The sequence below is a fragment of the Hylobates moloch genome, unplaced genomic scaffold, assembly GCF_009828535.3.
Source record: "Hylobates moloch isolate HMO894 unplaced genomic scaffold, HMol_V3 SCAFFOLD_7, whole genome shotgun sequence".
NCBI lineage: Eukaryota > Metazoa > Chordata > Mammalia > Primates > Hylobatidae > Hylobates > Hylobates moloch.
In genome coordinates, this window is record NW_026652282.1 from 90199987 (window position 1) to 90222876 (window position 22890).

Below are 22890 nucleotides of genomic sequence, written 5' to 3' on the forward strand. Positions count from 1 at the left end.
CTCCAGGGTTCAAGCGATTCTCCTGCCCCAGCCCCCCCAAGTAGCTGGGGCTATAGGCATGCGCCACCATGCTTGGCTAATTTTTGTATTTTCAGTAGAGAAAGGGTTTCATCACATTGGCCAGGCTGGTCTCGAACTCCGGACCTCAAGTCATCCACCCGCCTTGGCCTCCCGAAGTGCTGGGATTACAGACGTGAGCCACCGCGCCCGGCCTAGTGACTTCTTTCTAAGCTCTAATCCATCAGGCTAAATAGCCACATGGAGCATTTTTTAAGAGCTAAATAAATGGAAACAGTTTAAGTAGTAGGTGGAATTCGATAGAAGGGCTGGTTGGTATTGTACTTAGTCTGCATTAGTTCCAAGTCAGGAGATCTTTAAATAGATTATGGGAGGGCCTCATCTTCCACCTCAAATGCATTCTTTGTTGGTGATTATATGCATTTTCAAGACAAGAGAGGGGGAAAAGTAGAGAAAGAAATGGCAGGGTAATGGATAAGTATGGCTGAATACTCAAAAGACTGTTAATAAACTTCATAGTCAACAACACAATTCTCTAAAATGTTACTTCTTTGAGGCTAAGCTTGGCCCACTGCTTCTAGCTCAACACCTAAGTGCCTGAAGCTAGGAATCAGAGAGGCTAATAGTTATTTTTCCATTTCGAATGAGATTATTATTGGAAACTGTTGACTCCAAACATCACTCACTATGTTCTAGAACTTTCCAGGCTTGTTTCTATCCTATAAAGGTTGCACTTGGCTCTCTTTCTTCCATTCCTGTGCCACTTCCCTGCTCAATTCCCTCAGAATAGAATGGAATGAAAGCAAGGCAACACTCATATCATTCTTTAGCCCAGAAGACAATGATACATGACAGCAAGGAGATAAATAGGCTGAGGAGCCACCTAGAGTAGGGGGTGCCTCATTCCTTTTCAAGCGAGCCATTCAATCAAGGGAATGGGGCTAAGAGAGAAGGATGTCTTAGGAACCTGCCATTGGGTTGAGGAGAAACGAGAAGCTTAGGTGGCAACCAAGTTGCAAAACATATAGAAGCAAACAGGAAAGAAAATGGACTAGGTGACTTGACAGACCCAGGCAAGTAACACTCCAGGTTCGTACCCTAGGTCCTGGCAAACCAGGGATTCCCTTTTCTCCCTTTTCTCCAGTAGTTCCAAGGCCCTAAATGAAAAAAGAAACCACAAGTTATAACGTCTGTTTTCTCGTCGGTCTCCTGGCTTCATCCAAAGCAAGGAGGCTATTTTAATTAAGCTCCACTCTCCCCTTAGGGAGGCTCACCATGCTGTCTCTTGTCACTGCCTGAGAAGCACATAGGGTCTGAATATAAATTGGACCGTTCATTCAAGGTTCCCTTTTGGTTCTAGAAGTAATGTCCCCCACCCCCACCCACAACACTGTTCCATGTATTTACAGTATCATGGGCTAACAGCATAGAAATGATTAACTATCTAACCTTGTTGATTTTACAGATGAGGAAACCAACATCTAGATGGGTTAAAAATGAATGAGAGAGCCGTATCTTGTGTTTTTCATTCCGAGGACCTTTCCATTAGAACAAGCTGCCTTCTATCATCTAGGAACTTCATGATTTGACCCACAAATGGAGGATTATGCAAATTCTTGGGGGTTGATACTAGGGGGAAGAGCAAGAGCTTTTCCCCTTTGGAGACATAATGAGCACAACATCCTTTTCAGTGGGAAGAAGTATTTCTATCTAGGCACGGTCTGAAACCCTGCAGCTCCTGTACTAGGCCTGTAGGGCTCTTGCCTGGCCCTAGAGATAGTCCAAAGGGGACTGTGAGATGGTCTCCAAGCCCTCTTGCCCTGCTCATCGGAGGTGAGGGTTTGTAGCCATGAATACGACTTGGGGATTCTCTAGGGAAAAGCAGGAACTCCAAGAAGCAGAGTGAGTAAGAGAGAACTTCCTCCCCTCTGGGTCCAAGGCAAATGTCTGGGCCCCCAAGATACAGAAGAGTTCAGTACTAAAGTGGATAATGTTTTTCACAGAAAACTTAAACGAGGCCACTTTGTTGCTGCTTAAAATTGTACTTTTTGGAGCACAGATTTAGCAAACAACATTTTGGCTTATTGTGAAAGTAAAGGAGGCAATGAAGAAAAGGCACTAAATGTTGTGGAACATCTGTTGTCCCTTTAATGTGACCTGGCTCACCTGCTCAAATCCCATTTGTAGCTTTTTCTTCCTTGTACATACATACTCAGTGCACTCCCATGAGTACTGAAAGCTGGTTGAGCACCCCTTGGCTTTCTGGGCCCAGGGTTTTTCATTTTTGTTTCCTTTTGGCTAGTCATGTTTTTGGTTTTTTTTTAATGTGGGTTGTTTTCATTGTCTTTTTATTGGGAGGAGTGTGTGTGTGTGTGTGTGTGTGTGTGTGTGTGTGTGTGTGTAGGATCCAATTCAAAGCAGGCTTTGGTCCTGTACTTACCTGTTCTCTTTTCTGCATTTATATAACTGTGCATCAAATAGCTCAGCCTTCATGCTACATTAAATTCCTAATGTGAAAGGCTCGCGGGTTAAACTGAATGCAAACTTATTTAAAATATGAGTTTTTCTGCATCAAACCAAGGCATGCTGCGACTTGGTGGAATGTCTATTGGCTTCTGAGGTCAAACGCTTCAAGAAGCCTTCTCTGACCTGTCCATGAAATCTGTGGCAGCCCATGCTGCCCCAAACTCTTAAAGTGCAAAGAACGGTTGCATATGAACGTTTTGTAAGCATGAGACCTATATTACTCTCTCTTTTATCTTCCTCCAAGGCCCATTACTACAGTCTGAACGCATACAAGGTGGTCCAGTAAATACTTGTTGAACTGAATGGAATAATGGCCAAGAGAACAAAACTATTACAAAGAGTGAAGGAAATAATGTTCAGGAACCATCTTGTGCCCCCATCTATCTTGCCCTCAGTTGTAAATATAAGGAGGCCTTGTACTCCTTCTCCAGAAAGCAGAAGAGTCTTGCTTTCTCACAGGGCCTGAGAGCTTATGCCATAGTGTGAACAAAAATAAATGTGTAAACAAATGTAAAAAGGAAAAAAAAAGACAAATTTGTGTGTGGGGGTTAGAGCCAATAAAAGATAAATAGCTTGGCAAGACACTGGCTGTGCTGTAGGTTCAACTTGTCTCCCAGAATAGGGAGGCACTGTACAGGGACCCTGCTGAACAAGCTGTTCTAGCCAGATGCCCTGGGACTGGCCCCGTCCGTCACAGGCAGTCCTCCTCATGAGTAATCTTGCAAATGCTGCTCCCACACTCCTACTTACCCACGGCCTGGAAAGCCTCACTGGAGCTAGCTTAACTGTTTCCAGGCCTGCCCTCCTGGGCTCTGGACTCCTGATGCTTTTTGGTTCTCAAGAGGCTCAACTGAAGAACCCCACCTACCCAGTAGTTACCCCTACCCAGTAGGTGTGTGGGTAACTATTGACCTACTCAATAGTTACCTCAGGATTTTCCAGTTTCTTCTCTTATCCCTCCCCTCATCTATTCCATTTTTGCCTTCCTCTGTGTTTGCTAGTCCCTTGAACAGAGGCACATGGATATACAATTCTCTCTGATGACCTCCATGGAAGGACCTGTGGCCTACAAGTGTGAGCGTGTTGCTGGAGACAATGGGATAAAATGTGTGAGGTGAGGACTGAGCCAGAAAATCAGGGATGTTTGGTCACTGCAGAGGGGCCAAGAGAAAGAAGGTGAGGGACAAATCTGTCAGGTTGGGCATTTTGTTTCTTACAAAGATTTGGACTCATACAGGAAGAAAACAAACAGTTAAAAGGAACATTTTGGATTCCCTAGAGATTTCTGTCTTCAGTGCTGCCTTGTTTCTCAGTGAGTGTGGATAATTGAAAGCTGATGTGAAGGCTTTGGATTTGAGAAGCACATTTCCTCTGAAAAGCCCAGAGTATCACAAATACGTTACCACCTTTCTCCTCATAACTTTTCTGTCATAAGGCATTCATATAAAGTACCTACGAATGTTCCCATTAAACAGACAGAGATATTAGGACTGAAGGAGTTACCTGATTTGGCCAAGGTCACACATTGAATCTGTGCCAAAGTGGCTGAGAGCTCTGGTTTCTTAATTCCCACCGTATGAAAACATGCTGTTCGATGTAAAGGGGTTATTTTCCAGCTTTGATGTCTTTACAATCAACTGGGGTTTCTATTTTTCAGCCCACACTCTGAAACACTGGAAATACTGAGTTTGAAATGGTACTGCAATTTATCACCGTGCATTGTCGTCAGTCTCTTTCTTTTACAGGACAAAAGGGAATGGGTTGAAATTGCAGCAGGGGAAATACTCTGGGTTCGGATGTGGAAGGGAAGGGGAGGGAGGCAGTGTGAGCCAGTGAAGCCAATAACACCAGAGGAGATCATAAAATCCTTTTCAGAGATTTAGAGATAAAAACTCCATCACGGCTGGGATTAGAGCAAACTGGACTGTAGGGGGCAGTATGGTATGGGGAAAAAGCCACCAAATTGGCTAGAATTCAAGAAAGCTGAATTTCAATCTCAGCTCTGCTAATAATTAGCTGCGTGATTCTGGACAAACCTCTTCACCCGTTGAGGCTGTGGTTTCCTCATCAGTACAAGGGAGATAAGCCTGGCTCACCTTGCTTACCTCACAGGGACAATGCCAGGTGGCCAGAATCTATGGAAATGCTCTACAAAGAAAGGTGAAAACCTTATTCCCAAACTCACTTGCAAAGTACCTTATATCTGTACTGTCCAATAGAAATATAATGTGAGCTACTATGTTATTTTCATTTTCCTAGTAGCCACATTAAAAAATCAAAGTAAACAGAGATTAATTTAAATGATATATTTTACTTAACCAAATATATAATAAATATTGTCATTTTAACATTGAAGTTAAAAATGTTACTGAGATATTCTAGATTTCTTTTCATACTACGTTTTTGAGATCCGGTGTGTATTTTACACTTACAGTACATCTCATTTCAGATCAGCCACATTTCAAGGGCTCAGTAACCACACATGGCTGGCTGTTAGCTTATTGAACAGGACAGCCTTATATTTTGTAAAGAAACTTCGCATACGTTATTAGTTGGGTCTTAAAAGAGTAGCTATATGCATGTTCTTACTCATATGCGGAAACTAAAAAAAATTATCTCATGGAGGTAGAAAGTAAAATGAATGATACCAGAGGCTGGGAATGGTGTGAGTGTGGGGTTGGGGGAGAGATGGAGAGAGGTTGGTTAATGGGTAGAAACATACAGTTAGACAGAATGAATAAGTTCCAGTGTTCGATAGTGGAGTAGGGTGACTACAGTTAACAACAATGTACTGTATATTTCAAAATAGCCAGAAAAGAGATTTGAAATGTCCCCAACACATAGAAATGATAAATGTTTGTGGTCATGGATATCCTAAATACCCTGACTTCACCATTACACAGTCTGTGCATGTAACAAAATATCACATGTACCCTATAAATATGTAGAAATATTTTCTATCAATAAAAAGTATAAATATGACCATTGTCAAATTAGAGATATAAAGAGAGGTTCAGTGACTTGCCAAAGTCCCAGAGCAGGGGCTGGGTCTAAAGTTTGGGTGCTCTGTCTCCAACACTAGGGTTCTCTTCCTTTCTGGTTCATTAGATACAGAGGTGATTAAAATCAAGTGCATTGAACAGGTGATTCTCCATGCCCCCTTTATTTCTATGGAGTAATAAGAATCATCATGGAAGGAACCTGTGCCACTGGCTCCACTGGCTCCACTGGCTCTGCTTTCTGGCCACCCAAAGAGACCGAAACTATTTCAAAGTACTGTAGGGAAGGAATGGAGTCATCTATCCCCATTGGCCCAGCAAGCACAGGCAGGCCTAGTCATCTTTGATTCATCCTTTTCCCACCTGATCCCTATTCCCAATCCATGAAAATCTTGTCAGCTCTTTCAAAACATATCTTGTGATTTAAAAGACACATTAAACAAATGTAATGTATTGGTCTTGTTTGGCCTCTCATTGAAACAAGGCAACTGTAAAAATATATATATATACCTATAAGACAATCAAAAATTTGAATTCTGCCTTGTTAACTGATATTAATTACTAATCACAAATTACTGATGATGATATTGTCACTATGTCTTAAAAAGCCCTTACCTTTTAAATATTCAGAGGTATTTGTGATGAAATGATATGTCTATTATTTGCTTCAGATTGGCCATAAATTGCTAATTATTGAAACTGTGTGATGGGCACACGAGGAATCATTATGACATTCTCTCTGCTTTTGTAAATGTTTGAAATGTTCCCTAATAACAAGGTTGAACATTTTTACATTTTGAATCTATCCGCTTCTTTCCATTTCCATTGCTGTCACTATAGTCTAAGTCACCACCACCATCTCTTGCCTGGACTACTGCAATACCCTCTGTGTTTGCTCTTCCACCCTTCCCATTCCCTCTCCCCTTCCTCCCACAGCCACAGTGATCTTAAAAATACAAGTCAGAGCCTTTGAACGGCTTCCCATTACATTAAAAATAAAACACGGCATTGACCTATGAAGGTAGCCAAGATCTGGTTCCTACTTCTCTGTCTGGAATTATTAGCCTTGCTTACTCTGTTCCACTTACTCACCTTCTTACTGTTCCTCAAAAGTACTGAGGTTTTCTTAACCTCAAGGTCTTTGCACTTACGGTTCCCTCAGCCTTAAACCCTCTTTCTGATCTTCACAAGATGTGCTCTCTCATAATATGCAGGTCTCAGCTCATACATCACTTCCTCAGAAAGGCCCTTCTTGACCACTCTGTCCCAAGTAGACCGCCCTGTTCCCCATCCACACTTCATCACTTTACCCTTCTTTCATCTTATATATATATATATGAACTTAAATAACCACTGTATGAACTTGTTATAGATTCACCTGTTTACTGGTTTCTTGTTTGTTTTTTTCCCTCACTCCCCCATTACAATGTAATTCAAGGACAGGGACTTTTACTTAGTTACTGTTGTAACCTCCAAGTCCAGCAGAATGCCTGGCACATAGGGACCCTCAAAAGGTAACTGATGAGTGTAAGAATCTAAGCTAGAAAGGCAGATATGAAAGTGGAGGTAGGATTACTAAGATTAGCTACCATTAACTGAATAATAAGTGCTAGACATGTAGTAAGCCCTTTTCATGCATATTATCTCATTTAATCCTCATAACCACCCCATCATTCTCCCCTATTTTGTAGGTTAGGAAACTGAGGCTCAGAAAAGTTAAGAAACTTGTCCAGGTTCACATAGTTAGAAACTGGCAAAATCAGCAGTCAAGCCTAGGTCTGTTTTAACTATAGAGCTTGAGCTAATAACCTCTAAGGTATACAGCCTCATGGAGAACCATGCTTACGTCTGCATGTGTTTGAGAAACAAGAACATCTCCTTAAATACCTTCTAATAATGCAGATGGCGGCATTCTCTACAATATCCATGGGAAGAGGTCTTTCTGTCAGCCTTCTATTGCTACAGCTTTTGTCCAATCAGACCCTTGAATACATATTGATCAAATAGACAGACTTACCGGGAAGCCTGGAGGGCCACTTATGCCTGGAAAACCCTTAGGCCCTGGTTCACCCTGGAAAATCAGCCAAAGGTTAGTAAGTAGCATCAGGAAGCAGTGAACACACAGTAGGATGGCTCTCCGCAAGTACTTGGACTGAGGAGTGGGGAACCAATGAAGTATCAAGATTAGGGTAGCAGAGAGTGGTGCAGATTCCCCAGGCTCCCTAACTAGTAGCTGTACCAGGATGTCTTCGTTCATGGAGCTCTTGGCTGTGGGAGAAGGATTATGGACCATAACTGTCTAAAACAGAATGTCAAATACTGAGGCTAACTGGGAGACAGAAAGGATGATTGTCTGTTTTCTTTCTAGTGGAAGAAGCTGTTCAGTACAATTTGCTATAGCAAATTAGAGGCAGCAGAGAAATCCATAGTTTTGGGAAAAGGGTAACAATTACAATTTGGATAGGGACACATAACAATCTGATCTGTCATTCCCTGATATGTGAATTTATCTATACGTGCCATGGAAAAGCTCCCTACGTTTTGGGAATGATCAAGGAAGCAGACAATCTCTTTTATGTTGCCAGACCATTCCCAAATCAACGACTACTTCCTGTAAACCTGGAGGGGCTTGGAGTTGTTGCTTCCACAAAGACAAATTTAAAAAAAGGAGACTAAATACATTTCCCTGCCTAGGCCCCTTGGCCATGGGAACAGAATCACAAAGCTTAAAGGAACCCTGGCAGGAAATGCAAGTTACTGAAAGATATCTGCCCACCTTAACTGTACACAGCCATTCAATTACAACCATGTAGGTAGTATACAGTGACTCACATAAAAATACAGATCATAAAATATTTCAGTTAAACAGGTCTATAGTGTAAGCCTTGGTAGTTCAGATCAGGTAAATTAGGGCATCTCTTGTCACCACTTGGTGACAGTATGTCCTATTTTCAGGGTCAAGTTTTAAGAGCAAATAACTTCTTTAAAAAGATAATTTAAGAGCAACCATTCATACCCTATGTGTTATGTCACAGTACTTTGGGGACACCATAAGTATTGAGAGGGTTGGGAGTTAGGAGGAAAAACACAACTATTTAATGTTTAAGTTATTCGGCATATCAAAAATTGAATCTGCAACACTAAAACAGAGAAAATAGCGCTTAAATGAATACTCAGATGCCCAGGCACACTCAAACCTACACACCAAGAAACATACTCCGCCTTTTAAGAAAGCTTTTCATAAGGGGCAAAACAAAGAAGGCTTTTTACTCTCACTTCTAAACAAAAATCCATTACCCAGAGCCCTTTATTCTTCCAGTATTGTCTGGTTATTAGAGTTAAGTTCTTGTATTATAATTATAGGAAAAGGTTTATTAATTTTTTCCTATTCTTAAATGTTCACTACCTTGGATCCTTTCTTCCCTTTGGGGAATCCCATGAATTCCAGCTCTCCAGTAGATGGTGGAGGTCCTGCTGGGCCAGGGAGGCCAACATCCCCCTGTAAGATCAAATGGAACATTAAGCAAAGTGAAAATCACACCGGCCATTTTTCCAGAGTGGGGGTTTGTCCTCTGGATGTAACTCACAAATAAACTGTCTCTTACTTTGGCCTCTTTACCCTCATGCCAATGAGGAAACAAAACTCTCACTGCCAAAGGGTGAGAAGAATTATAAGCCCGACCAATGAATTTCGTACCAGCACTGCAGAGGGAGGAGCAAGATGGATAGAAAGAAACTTTAAGTTCATGGTTGCTATGAAAGGGTGTTTAGAAGAGATTAAAAAACGAATCAGAACAAGGTGAACAGCTACCTCTTGGCAACAATGATCCGACTCTAAGTGGTCTAATCCTCGCCAAGAGCACAAACAGAGGCAATGAAGTCCATGTTAGAACACTGGAGGCAAGAGTTGTTCCTTCAGAAGGCAGTGCAATTTTAACAGAAGGGTGGGAATGGCAAGTTCTCAGCCTCACTCGAGGCTCTGAAATCACAATGCAATTTGTAAAGAGAGAAATGAGAGAAGGAGGGAAATAAAAGAGAATGGTGAAAGAGAGGTTAAAGAAAAGAGATAGAGGAGAGAGAGAGATACAGAGAGAGAGGAGGACAAAAAGGAAAAGGAGGAGGAAGTGGAGGAGGGGGAGGAGGAGAAAGGGTAGAGAGAAGAGGGGAAGCAGAGACAAGGAAAGAGAAGGGAACAAAATACACAAAACACCAAGGAAAGACTCAGATGGAAGGAAGAGAAAGAATCTATTTCAAGGGAATATGTTTGTAAGACATACACATTTCACAGGTAGGAAGCAGGGAAATAACAATATTTTGAAGGGAAAAGAACCACAGTAGCCCATGTGTGGCATGTACACATGTAGCCCTCAAGAGATCCCACCAGACGATCTGTGTGGGTTGGGAAATGCTCATTTCCCAAGGCAAAAAAACAAATCCTCTTACACAAGCAGGCACATGTGTGTAATCAGACACATTTCTTGCAGCATATGGAATGCAGATTGTATTTTTTAAAAGCTATTTACCTTGACTCCTTTCTCTCCTTGAAAACCTAGCCCCATATTCCCCTAGGGAATAGGGATACAGGGAGGAAAAACAAAATTGATTACTAAATAAGCTCTGGGAACTTAAATTGGAATGCAATCTTTTTTACCAGAAAGTAGGGTTAACCAAACCAGTATCTCTCCGGGAAATCCAGAGTACTTAGGAGTAGGAAGCAAAATGCCCTAAGACAAAGTATACTTACATCAGGACCAGGAGGGCCAGGAGGCCCTGGAGGACCCTAGATTTTTTTAAAAAATAAGAAAGAGTTAGCACTTGTTAGTTTCAGTCAAAAAGAACACGGCATATTGAGAGTCACTCCCCAGTAACTCAGCCATCTTTCCTGCTTTGGCATAGTAGATTCTAGCTGTCTTTGCTATGGTTCCCTTTTATCTCCTTTGAAATCTCCCAAATTGACCTGGTAATCACATTAATGCTAAGGTAGTGAAGACTTCATGTGTCATTCCTCCCAACTGGCCAGGAATTTTAAAATGATGACCTTTGGTGAAGCTAAGCGAAAGTACTGAGTAATGGGATTTCTTGCACTAGAGAGAACAATCTGGGGACACAGCTTTCCCAGAACCACATAGATGACTGGCTATGCTTTTCCTCTACCAGTGATGATAAACAGGTTTTGTGTCAGAAAAATGGGTAGGTAGGCAGAGCTACCCAAGATGCAGTGTTAGGAAGGAATTTGAAGCTTCTTCAGTGTTCAGGGTGGGTGATAGTGATGGTGGTATGATTAATTAGCAATACCTGCCATGGGTGAAGAAATGGAAGGTGGCAATAAATGTGTCAGGGATCTGCCATCCCTGGGCTATACTTTAGGTTGAGCTAGGGTGGGAGGCTTTAGAGGCACAGATTGGATGGTCAGATAGACTCTGATAAATAACTCCAATAGCTCCTGGCAAGAGCATGCTTTACTTTAACAAACCTCCAAGAATAGAGGTTGCCCTTGCTCACCAGGAGGACCTAAATTACACAGGTTTACACTGAATCCATAGTATGGTAGGGAAAACAGTCATGTGAATACTGTGATCACAAACTAGGCTTAAATTGATCTTACTTGTAATCCTGGTGGTCCTGCAGGTCCTACAGCTCCAGGAGATCCGGGTACTCCTTGTGGGCCCTAGAGAGGCAAGTTTTTACCAAGTTCAAAAAGCAAGGCAGTTTTCCAAGAAAAATGAAAATATGTATGTCCATGAGAACTGTACAAGAATGTTCATAGCAACTTTATTCATAATAGTCAAAAATTGGAAATGTTCCAGTTGTCCAATGATACAAGGATAAACTCTGATAGATTCAAACAGTGGAATAAATGCCTACAATAAGAAGTAGCAAACTACTGATATATGAAACAATGTGGATGAATCTCAAAATCACTGTGTTAAGTGAAAGAAGCCAGATCCAAAAGGCTAGAGGTTATGTCATTCCCTTTACATGAAGTTCTAGGACTGGCATAAAGGAGAAAAATCAGGATTGTGGTTGCCTTTGGGGTGAATTGGGGCAGAGATTGACAGGGAATGAGCAGGAGGGCACTTTCTGAGGTGATAGTAATTTTCTGTACCTGGATAGAGGTTTGGATTACATACAAGTATGCATTTGTCAAAACTCAGCAAACATACACTTAAGTGTTTCATTGTATGTAAATTTTATATAAAAAGAAAGAACTGCAAAGAAATATTGAAGTCTAATTAAAGATAGGCATGCTATAGGATTTAGGAGTAAGTGAACTCTTGTCTACTATTTACTTTGACATTCATTGAAAATAGGATGGATTAAACACTGCATGTTCACACTTATAAGTGGGAGCTGAACAATGAGAATGGATGGACACAGGGAGGGGAACAACACACACTGGGGCCTGTCGGGGGGTGGGGTAGGGGGAGGGAGAGCATCAGGAAAAATAGCTAATGCATGCTGGGATTAAAACCTAGGTGACAGGTTGATAGGTGCAGCAAACCACCATGGCACACGTTTACCTATGTAACAAACCTACACGTCCTGTGCATGTACCCCAGAACTTAAAATAAAAATTAAAAAATAGGATGGAATGATGGACAGACAGAGGGATGGATAGATAGATAGAAGGAGGATAAAGCAAGTACAGTTGGCCCTCTGTATCTATGGGTTCCACATCTGTGCATTCAACCAACTATTGATTGAAAATTTTTTTTTATAAAAGGATGGTTGCATCTGTATGGAACATATGCAAACTCTTTTTTGTTACTATTCCCTAAACAATACAGTATAACAACTTTTTACATAGTATTTACATTGTATTAGGTATTATAAGTGACTTAGAGAGATTAAAAGTATAGGGGAGGATGTGTATAGGTTACAGGCAAATATGACACCATTTTATACGAGGGATTTGTGCATTCATGGATTTGGGTATCCATGAGAGGTCCTGAATCCAATCTCCCATGGATGCCAAGGGATGACGTATAATAAAATATTAATGGTATGCGTGTTCATTGCAAAATTCACTCTACTTTGCTCTATATTTGAAATTTTTCCTATTAGAATGTTATAAACAAACAAAAACTTTTTTTAAAAAGCAAAAGAGTTATATTAATATCAGATAAAGTAGACTTTGAGACAAATAATATTACCAGAGATAAAGAAGGACATTTCAAAATGATAAAATAGGTCAATTTATCAAGAAGACATAACAATCTTAGATGCCTATGCACATAATAGCAGAGCTTCAAATTACATGAAGCAAAAACTAACAGAACTTCAAGTAGAAACAGTCAAATCTGCAATTACAGTTGGACATCTTAACATCCCTCCTTCCATAATGAACAGAAACACTAGACAAAAATATCAGTCAGGACATAGAAGATCCAAACAATAGTATCCATTACCTTGACCTAATGGATATTTTTAAGATCATTATACCCAACGACAGCTGAATACCTATTCTGTTCAAGTGCATATGGAATATTCACCAAGATAGACTGTATGCTGGACCATAAAATAAACCTTGACAAATTTAAAAGAACTGAAATAACACAGTGTTCACTCTAATTACAATAAAATCAAACTAGAAATCCATAATAGAAAGATAGCTGGAAAGTTACTAAATATTTGGACACGAAGCAACACACTTCTAAATATTCCATGGGTCAAAAAAAAATCATAAGGGAACTTAGAAAATTTTTGAATCAAATAACAACAATGTTAAACATAAGACAGTGAAATTGCACGAGAAAAATGGTCTGGTGAAATGCAAGGGTCCATTTCCAACGGTGGGGCAGGAATAACTTCACATGGGCCTGGATAAGGGGCGGAGAGGGTAAGAGAGGTTGGAACTCAGATAGGAGGAAGAGAAAGGAGGGGTTCAAAGGGCCTCCAGAAATAAATGATAGTCTGAACATTGTTTTGAAAATAACTAGCCACTTAGGGGTTGGGCGCGGTGGCTCACGCTTGTAATCCCAGCACTTTGGGAGGCCAAGGCGGGCGGATCAGGAGGTCAGGAGATCGAGACCAGGGTGAAACCCCGTCTCCACTAAAAATACAAAAAAAAATTAGCCGGGCGTGGTGGCGGGCGCCTGTAGTCCCAGCTACTCGGAGAGGCTGAGGCAGGAGAATGGCGGGAACCCGGGAGGCGGAGCTTGCAGTGAGCCGAGATCGCGCCACTGCACTCCAGCCTGGGCGACAGAGCGAGACTCTGTCTCAAAAAAAAAACAAAAAAAAAAACCTAATGCTAAATGACGAGTTATTGGGTGCAGGAAATCAACATGGCACATGGATATATATGTAACAAACCTGCACATTGTGCACATGTACCCTAAAACCTAAAGTATAATAAAAAAATAAAAAATAAAAAAAATAAAAAATGAAAATAACTAGCCACCTGTGATCACCTTGCTGATCACAAATATCTTAGCCACCAAATGCCCTCTCCCCAAATTGAAGCAGTTTGTATATCATGCCTGTGTATGTGGACAAACATTGCGCCTTTGTGGGCAGGAAAACAAGTACCTAAGAGAAGCTATGCAGCAAGTACAGTGGATGTTGTTCTGTACATTTAATGAATACACTATCTAAGCCAATTGTTTTGCCCTAGGGAATATGTATGGCCTTGGTCTTTATTCATCTCTGTTTTTGGGTGTGCTTGCACACATCCCATTTTTTTGCCTACTTTTTCTCATGAAACTCCATAAGTCTCTATTTAGAAAGTCTTCTCCCACTGCCAGTTAAACACCATTCACACTTCTCACAAGCTACCTTCTGTCTCTTAGACATAAAGACTCACATGACATATCCTTAAGTGAATGGCATCTCTTCTTCTAAGTTGCTGTGGAATTCTTATGCCACATTCCTACTAGTTTTTCCCACCGTTGGGGACAGGGACTGTGTCTATATTGTCTCAGAGATTACTGAAAACAGATAGAGTGAAGAAAGAAAGAGTGAATACAGGAAAGGGAAAGAAAGAAGAAGGAAAGAAGCATTTTTTTCTTAAGCTGTTTCAAAAAAAAAGTGACAATGTGGAATCTCAAAGAAAAATAATGCTCTTATTAACGTAACTCACAGCCTTATATGGACTCACCATTATCAAGAGTCCCTAAAAGGAATTTCTGCGTGGAGTACCTTTTAAAGCAATGTGCTCTACTTCTTTTGATTTACTCACACTACTCAACACACAGAAAACATTTAGTAAGTGCTTGCTGAACGAAAGGCAAAATACTTTCCTAGGGGAAAGTACATCCCCGTGAATACATGTCTCTGGCCTAAAGTCTGAAAGCCTGCTTGTCATGCAACTTAACAGTGGACAGTTTATCCTCTCAGTGCTTTCTCATTTGGAAAATGTCAATACTGTGACCCATTCTACTTCAACTGTCTAGATTTTCCTTGAGGTCTACAAAGACCTTAGAACATCATAGAGAAGAACGAAAATGCATCATTAGTGATTTTTAGTCAACACTGAGAGCTCAACACATAAATAACAACTTACAGTGATTCCATCCAGTCCAGGCAGCCCAGGATCCCCCTGAGAAACAAAGGCAGGACACTGAAGAGTTTAATAAATTAAGCCTGCGATATTTCAGATAACTAACCTAACATTCATAGGGACAAAAACACATCTCTGAACCTTGGGCCTCCTCTGTCAAAGTCTTGTGTTTTAAATAATGTATGAATTGGACATATTCGACTGTTTAGATTGTTTATTTTTTCTGTAAGAAAAATCTGGACTGTAGAAGACACATATTATAGCCTTGGCTGAACAGGATTTCACATTTTGCTTGGATTAATTAATTTTCACCTTTGCTAGGAACTTATCAATTAGAAACTACTTCTGTGGGCTGGTGATTTTCCTACTCCTTTTGGAGGAAAGCAAAGCTACCTTCCCGTGTGCCTTCATCCCCAAAGATTCTGTGCCCGTATGTATACAATGCAAATCGGACATTTCAAGGGAAAATCAACAGAGCATACACTCTCTGATTACATTTTAATTACTTTGCTGCATCTTTAGTTCCTGCATGAATCAGTAATGTAACCATCTTGTGAAAATTGTTGTGTTCCACTGGATCCAGGGTCTCTTTGATTTTTGGCAAAACCATTTAATCAATGTTTTCCAGAACAATGACCAATTTTTTACACCTGCTAGTCTTACTCCACTTGGCTTACAGTAAAAAATCAGCTCTCTGTAGCATGAAAAGAGCACTGCCTGAGTTTTAGCTCTTTAGTGAACTGGCTTTGAGCAAGTCACATAGCCTCAGTACACCTCAGTTTTTCTATCTGTAAAATGAGCAATACGAGTCTGAAAATCATGAGGTCCTTTCCAACTCAAACATTCTATCTTCTACTATGGCATCTATAGTTAGAAGCCCGTACTCTAAATCCTTTCCGGCTCTCCAGCCACCCACCCCCATCACTGCCTTCCAAAGTGATTTCCAATGTTCCAGGCTCTATTCACTAATGGAAGACAGAAAAGTGCCATGAATTAGCTGAGTGAGCTTGGTGTATCTTCTCCTCAGATGTTGGGTACATAAATTCTCATTTGCTACCAGGGAAATGATGGACTCCTGTCCCGCTCTGCAAGGGAATAGGGCCAATCATTTGGAGCCAGGGTTTACTTAGGCCCCGCAGGATATCAGGCAACACAGTCACAAGAACACAGAAGGTTCTTGTCAATTCTGGAAAGAGATGAAAGTTTCCAGCCAGCTTCAGGGCTGATGGGCAATTTTTGCAGACATCCAGGAGCCCAGCTAGGGTGATGGGTTGGTGTGCAGCGACAGAGAAGGGCAGAACCAGGATCTTTGGCTAATGGCCATGTTGAGATGGGCAGAGACATACATGGCTTCAAACCAAGGAATACAGACAACAAGGATTCTAGAGTAGAAAAAAGGTATCTGCCTCCAGGAAATGTCTTGGTTTGTGAAAGAAAATGATACCCATGCAAACTGTTTGTTTGCTGATCTGTATCCTATTTTTGGTCTAGATCCTACAGAGCAAATCTCTTTGACAGTATAGTTGCAAACATTTATGTCAATGTTTCCACCACAAAAAGCTCCAGATCCTTTTAAATCCAGCTTGGTCTGCTCCTTAAATAGAGACACAGATGCTAGTTCTGGAAATGTTTTCACTGGAGGTGGGGCCCAATGCTGGGGAACCCAGCTTATAGCCTATTCAGCTATCTGACTTACAGGCTCTTACCTTCATTCCTTTGAAACTACCTGGAGCAAGGACAGGGTCACCTTTTGATCCTTTCTGACCAGGAAGCCCCTGAGTAAAATAGTTAAAAAAAATTGAAGAAATACGCACACTTATAGTCTTTTTAATTGCATTATCTGATCAGATAGAGGATGGGACAGCAAGAGCCTGAAAACACGTGGCTTTTTCTATGGCAAACTTGGCTGTACTAAGGGGCAAAACACATTCCTTGACCAGGTGCTCTGATTCAGAGCCGTATGCCCTCCCAATCCCCAAGCCAGAAGTCTGTAAAGGGAAAGGGTTTGAATGGGCCTGAAATGTGTTAAAGTCAGATACTTTACATCTATTCAGAGTACTGGTCTGAACAACCACAAATAACTCATGTAATGGAGAGTTCACTGCTTCACCCCTCACAGGTATACATCACTGACAGAACCTTTGTCTAGGACAGAGCTTAGTAAAATTTTATGAAAAGAACCAGATAGTAAATAATTTAGGCGTTTTGGGTCATATCTAAACTCTGTTTTACACCCTTCTTCTTTCTTTCTTTTTATTTTATTATTTAAAAAAAAAAAACAGGCCACAAGCCAAAGGCCGTGTGGTCCAGTTTGTAGTCCTCTGGTCTAAAAGATATCTACAAAACTACCTTCATCCTGTACTTCCACCACACAACTTCAGATTCAAAGTCTGCCTAAGAGGCTGGTGTATCTCACTGCTAACATGAAAAATGGTTCAAAGTACACAATTCCAATCTTTCAACTAGATTTTTTGCTGTCTTATGGCAGATGCTGGCTAATATCTGCTAGAGTTTGTACACCTGGGGATAATCAACGTCCCTACACCTAAGGGGAAGTCAGGATTAGTATTTGGGGTAGGGCTAAGCTTTGTGGACTGAAGCATTTATTGAATGATTGATTCCTTCAGCACAGGGATTATTGGTATCCTAAAACAACAACGTGATCCCAGGAGCAGAAACCGTTTTTTTTTTTTTTTTTTAATTTTTTTTCCGAACACTGCCTGTTTCACCTTATTCTTGTGGCCACTACTGTCTTGAAAGAAGCTTCAAAAAAGTCGACTGAATGATCTGTGTGGTATTCAGCAAAGGATACATGTCCACTTAGTAAAATATATGCCCAAGTTCCTATTTAGGCTTGAGGTTAAGTATAGAGACAGGACTAGGTTTTTTCCTTTGTCCTTTGTCAGAGGGTATTTATTACCTCAACATTTATTTTCTCCCTCTAGGGGGTAGCATGTCCTTGCTTTGCTGGATTTTCATGGAAATGTTTTGTTCTATACCTGGTTGCCATGGCAATCTTTGGAGAACTTTGCAACTCACTTATCTCAGCCTATGTTAGCAATACATCTTTCCTTACCTCCCCACCCCCCGGCATATTGATTTGGTCCTTAGGTGTCAGAGTCCTATATGCCAATCTGGGGCTTGTGCTTTGTCCATCTATCTCATTTTCTTACACATATACCCACATCCCAACCTGGTCACTGAAGGTGGTGGTGCTGCTCTTCCAATGAAGTGTCAATTAATTCATGTAGCTATAAAACATGTCTAATGAATGGAGTGATTTCTAGTTAAATATCTCAGATCAGTGCCCTCATGAGTTTAGATTATTTCAAGGGAGGTTGAAAATGGGTCTGAAATGTGTTATTTTTCTCTTTCCAGCCGCTTGTAAAATCAGCCTGGAAGGGCATTGTATTTACTAGAGATCCCTTAGATCAAAATATCTGAGCCTTATCTGGATGAATGGAATTAAATAAAAGTGGCGACACTGGGATCCAATAAATACCTTATCAATACCATAACCAAGGGTTAAGATGTGGGAGTGTAGCCACAAACTCTGTTACTATAGAGTAGGGTTTCTCAACCTCAGCATTATTGACACTTTGAGCCAAATGATTCCTAGATGTTGGGGAGGGGACTGTCTTGTGCCAGTAGCACACCACCAATTGTGAGACCTCAAAATATCAATAGTAATTGCCAAATGCCCCCTGAGTGGCAAAAATCACCTCTGGTTAAAAACCACTGGTATAGACCAAGCTTGCAAGCCCTTTGGGTTTTGGTTAGTGCTTCCATGATCCCATATAAGTCTTCCAAACATTCCTCAATATTGTCTGATGTGGGACCATGTCAAGTAGCCCAAGTGTGTATTTTGCCATGAAATTTACTACAGCCTTTTAACAATCTTGCCAACTTCACAAGCTGCATTAAAAAAAGGCAACCCTATGCAGTGTAGCATGTGCACACCCCACTGCAACTGGTATTCTTCTCTAGACTTTTACTGTTGTGGTGCTGCCAGTATTGACTCCTACATTGGACAAGGGTTTGTAGTGGCTGCCCCACAAAATCTTAGTGAGGTTTCCAGAGAGGCAGAAAAAGGGCACACGTAGAGACAAGCAAAGCCATTTGAAATAAAATGCAAATATCTGGCAGCATACGGGTGGTCCGAGAAGCCCAGGATAGCCATCAGGGCCTGGAAATCCAACAGCTCCTTGAGTTCCATTACAGCCATCCAGACCAGGTGGGCCTCTGGGGCCTGGCTGTCCAGGGTGGCCCTGTTCAAAGAGAAAAGAAGGGATCAAGTTAGCCACAGGACTGTCAGCTACTCTAAATGGCTCCACAGCGAGAAAAGCCAAACATGCTATTAAACTCTGGCTCCTTGTTCACTCCCTTAGCCCCATCAGGTATGTTTGCATGTCTTTCCCTTATACTTAAGCATGTATGTCTAATCACAGTTCAATGTTGCCCCTCCCAAAAGGATGAATGCTTTAATAGGGACCAAGCTGAAACCAAAGGGATCAAGCATGAACAGATGGGATACACAAGGTCTTGCAACTTTACCTTCCTTGTATACAAAGATGTACTAAAATTGGGCTTAGCTGTCTGGCAGCTGAAGTGATACCAACAGGGAATCATGCCAGGTCTTGGGATTCCTCAGGCCAGACAGAACCTGAGCAGCCTGGCATGACATTCAGTATTGGAAGCTCTGCATGGGAAATGATGCTGGATTTTGGTTAACAGAGCAGAAGCAGTTCCCACAGCACCCCCTCTCCTGAAAGTTGCTTGGTCCAAAATAAGCAAGTCCTGCAAGAATCACATTTTCAATCTCATTTTATCATGCTCACACATCAGGCTATTGCTTCAGTTAGAAAACTGTATGTTTTCCTCTTCTCCGTACTAACTACTGAGGCAGTTGTTTTGCTGGGGAATTAGTAATCATTCTCATACAATTCATCTGAATTCAATAATTTTCCAGAGTTGGGCTTCCTTGGTACATAGAGTCTACCCTTTTGTAGATAATATATCTTTTTTAATTCATCAAAAGCCAATTGTGTGTTGGGCATGGAGCAAAGAGATGACCAGAAAGACCAGAAATATAGACAGGTCAATAAAAGGTAGATTTCCCCCCTGCCAACACAAACACACTTTAAAAGCCAAGTATATATATTTAATGATTTGAGAGAAACACGCTATATGTTCAAAAATGAACTTTTCAAATTATTAGAGGAAACAACCTTTTATCAAATTCTTATAGAGAAAATATTCTATAGAACTCTGTTTCATTTTCGTTGTTATTATAGTTGTAAGAGCTAGACACACTGTTAATACAAAAGTGTGAGTCTAGACTTCTGGACTCATGGAATGCTAAGTCCAGAGGAATGGTCAATAAACTTGTCTGTACAACAAAGTTGCTGCAATCTGTGCCTCTGCAGACTCAGGTGATGATTTTTAGTTGCATTGAGGAAGTTGATGCAGCTCACTAAAGTTTGCAACTTTTTATCATTAACTAGGATGGTTACTCTTGTTTGCCCTGAAGATCTACACTCTATCTCTCCCAGATCTGTGTCCTAGGAGCCTGGCCTCTATGGACTGTACCACCTAGGCTCCCTTTCGCTCTGTCTGCCAGTTGTATTTGGCCACTGGGAGACAGAGACTGGAGAGATCAAAGCAGGAAGAGAAAGACACAGGTTATTTATTTCTCCCATGCCCTCCCTCCCTGGCTATATTCCAAGAAAATGGACAAATTTTTCCATAGTCTTAGTTCCTGTTCGGCAACAGCTTTTTCATGGTTCCAGATCTCAGTGGATTCCAGTAATTACCATTCCATTTTTTCCCCTTTCGGGTCTAGGGGTAGCTTTGAGTTAGTCGTTCCACCATCCATTGTTGTTTCCCTCAGTCTTTCCCACATCTGTTAAATATAGCCTTCATTCAACTCCATTCAGTTAAACCCTTCAGGCGAAATGTCTGTTTCCTGCTGGGATCCTGATCACCACTATTATAAAATGTCCCAGCCAAACTTGCTAGGGGTTATCTCTCAGCTAGGTTACAGGGATAAACTGATGCAAAACAACAGGCTGGCTCAGTGCCAGGAGTCTTCCTTACTCCTGAGACCTTGTTTCTGTTTGACACCAAAACCTTTGTCTGGATTCTTAACCTTTGGTATCCACATCTTTTACTTAGGCCTTGTCCTTTTCTGGTTTTCTTGCCTGAACTTCTGATATTTCCTACCTGTAGGATTTCAGGGATACCTGTTTACCCTTTCCTACCTTAGCTGAATTCTCTGGAAATAAATCTCTGACCTCTGACTCAGATCTATCAGCCCCTTTTCATCCAGCTGATACCAAGGAATGGGTAGACAAGGCATGTTTTGAGCCAGTTAGACTTGTGCTCCAATCCCACTGTTTCCCTTCCCCAGCTTGAGCCTCAGTTCCCTCATCTGTCAAATGGTGATGACTAATACCTACCTTATAGAGTCATTGTCAGCATTAAAAGTGAATAATGCCTATTCCACTGGGTTATGGTTAAAATAAGTGAGACTAGTTTTACTAAGTAGGAGCTCAATAAATGGTCTTCTCTCAGTCAAGTCAGCAAGGGTAAACCACAGGACTGAGCTCTACCTCCTCTCAGTTCTCAGAACCACAGAATTTCTGGCACATTGCCCTTTATTCTTATAGCTAATGATTTTACGTATGTGTGTGCCAACCCTCCAAGAGCGTATAGCTCTTTGAGGGGGGAAACCATAGTTCTATATTGCCTCAAGGGACTGAGCATGTGGAATAGGAGGATCTGTTGTATTCCAGAAAAGCTAAAGCAATGTTCCTCAGAACCCAGTTTCAAAGGAAAAGTTTCCATTTGGTGAGTGGTATGTGTTCACTTTGAGGATATAAATCTCATGTGCTCATTTACAAGTCTCCAGGCAGGGAACTAGAGATTTGGGATTGACTCCATGGGGAAAGCTAAACATAAATTGCAAAGTGAAAATCTCTGCTCCCAACTGCTTTGAACTGAAAACATTTGGTAAACACACATTTCTTGTGGATGCCAACAGGCCCAACTCACAGCTGGGATATCATTAAAAGCCACAGCCCTACTGTCCCTAGTCTTTGTTGTTCTAATGTTGACTATCTTAGGAATGCTTGTTTGCTCACTCTCTTGATTAGTTGCTGTGCCCTTTAGTGCAAAGACTTAGGTTATCGTGAAGTGACGACTAACCCACTCGTGTTGACACTGTCTACATGACAGCAAAAATGGAGTTTTGAGACCAAAACTAGTGACACATATGTTAACAATCAGCTAATATTAAAAGGGGAAGCAGATCTGTGCAGTGATCCAGTTTAGTAAGATGTGTTGGGAAAGCTGTTGGTTTCAGCCAAATCGCTTAATATGTGTTACTGAAAGTTGAACAAAATAATCAGTCTGACTAGGCCTATGGTGTCTGTGTTTTTCTGTCTGAGGGAGCCCTGACAGTCTAAGAACTATTGCTAGGCACTAGAGGTTGGAGTCCGCCTCCCCCGCAATACCTTTAGAGTGTTTATGCAGAGTTCAGTCATGGGCCTCTCGGGCTTCTGAGGGGAATGGAAGATATAATCTCTGCTTTCTAGGAGCTGGATGAGACTATCACAAAAAACTATCTATCACTAAGTCCCATAGGGCTGTAGGTAGTGAGGCGCTGGAGTATTTGAGACAGGTACCAATGACTCCTGGGAGATTAGAGATGGAAGGAAGAGGTAAGCACTGAGCAGAAGATGTTCAACAAATACTTCTTGAGAGGCTGCCAGAGAGAGAAACAACAAGAAAGTGGGATTTTATGGAGTAATGAGGTTTGGAGCCTGCAGCTAGGGCAATCAGAAGTCA

General features: G+C 41.2%; 1 protein-coding gene across 1 annotated transcript in view; it reads right to left on the reverse strand.

Moving 5' to 3' along the window:
* Nucleotides 1-22890, reverse strand: part of COL4A6 (collagen type IV alpha 6 chain) — a 155472-nt gene that overhangs the window by 39032 nt on the left and 93550 nt on the right. Inside the window, exons 5-13 of the mRNA XM_058441339.1 lie at nt 19194-19310; nt 16749-16817; nt 15046-15081; nt 11149-11211; nt 10288-10323; nt 10067-10108; nt 8950-9042; nt 7561-7614; nt 1088-1175 (exon numbers count right to left, since the gene is read on the reverse strand). Of these exons, the coding sequence (XP_058297322.1) occupies nt 1088-1175; nt 7561-7614; nt 8950-9042; nt 10067-10108; nt 10288-10323; nt 11149-11211; nt 15046-15081; nt 16749-16817; nt 19194-19310 (598 nt within the window). The remainder of the gene's footprint in view (nt 1-1087; nt 1176-7560; nt 7615-8949; nt 9043-10066; nt 10109-10287; nt 10324-11148; nt 11212-15045; nt 15082-16748; nt 16818-19193; nt 19311-22890) is intronic.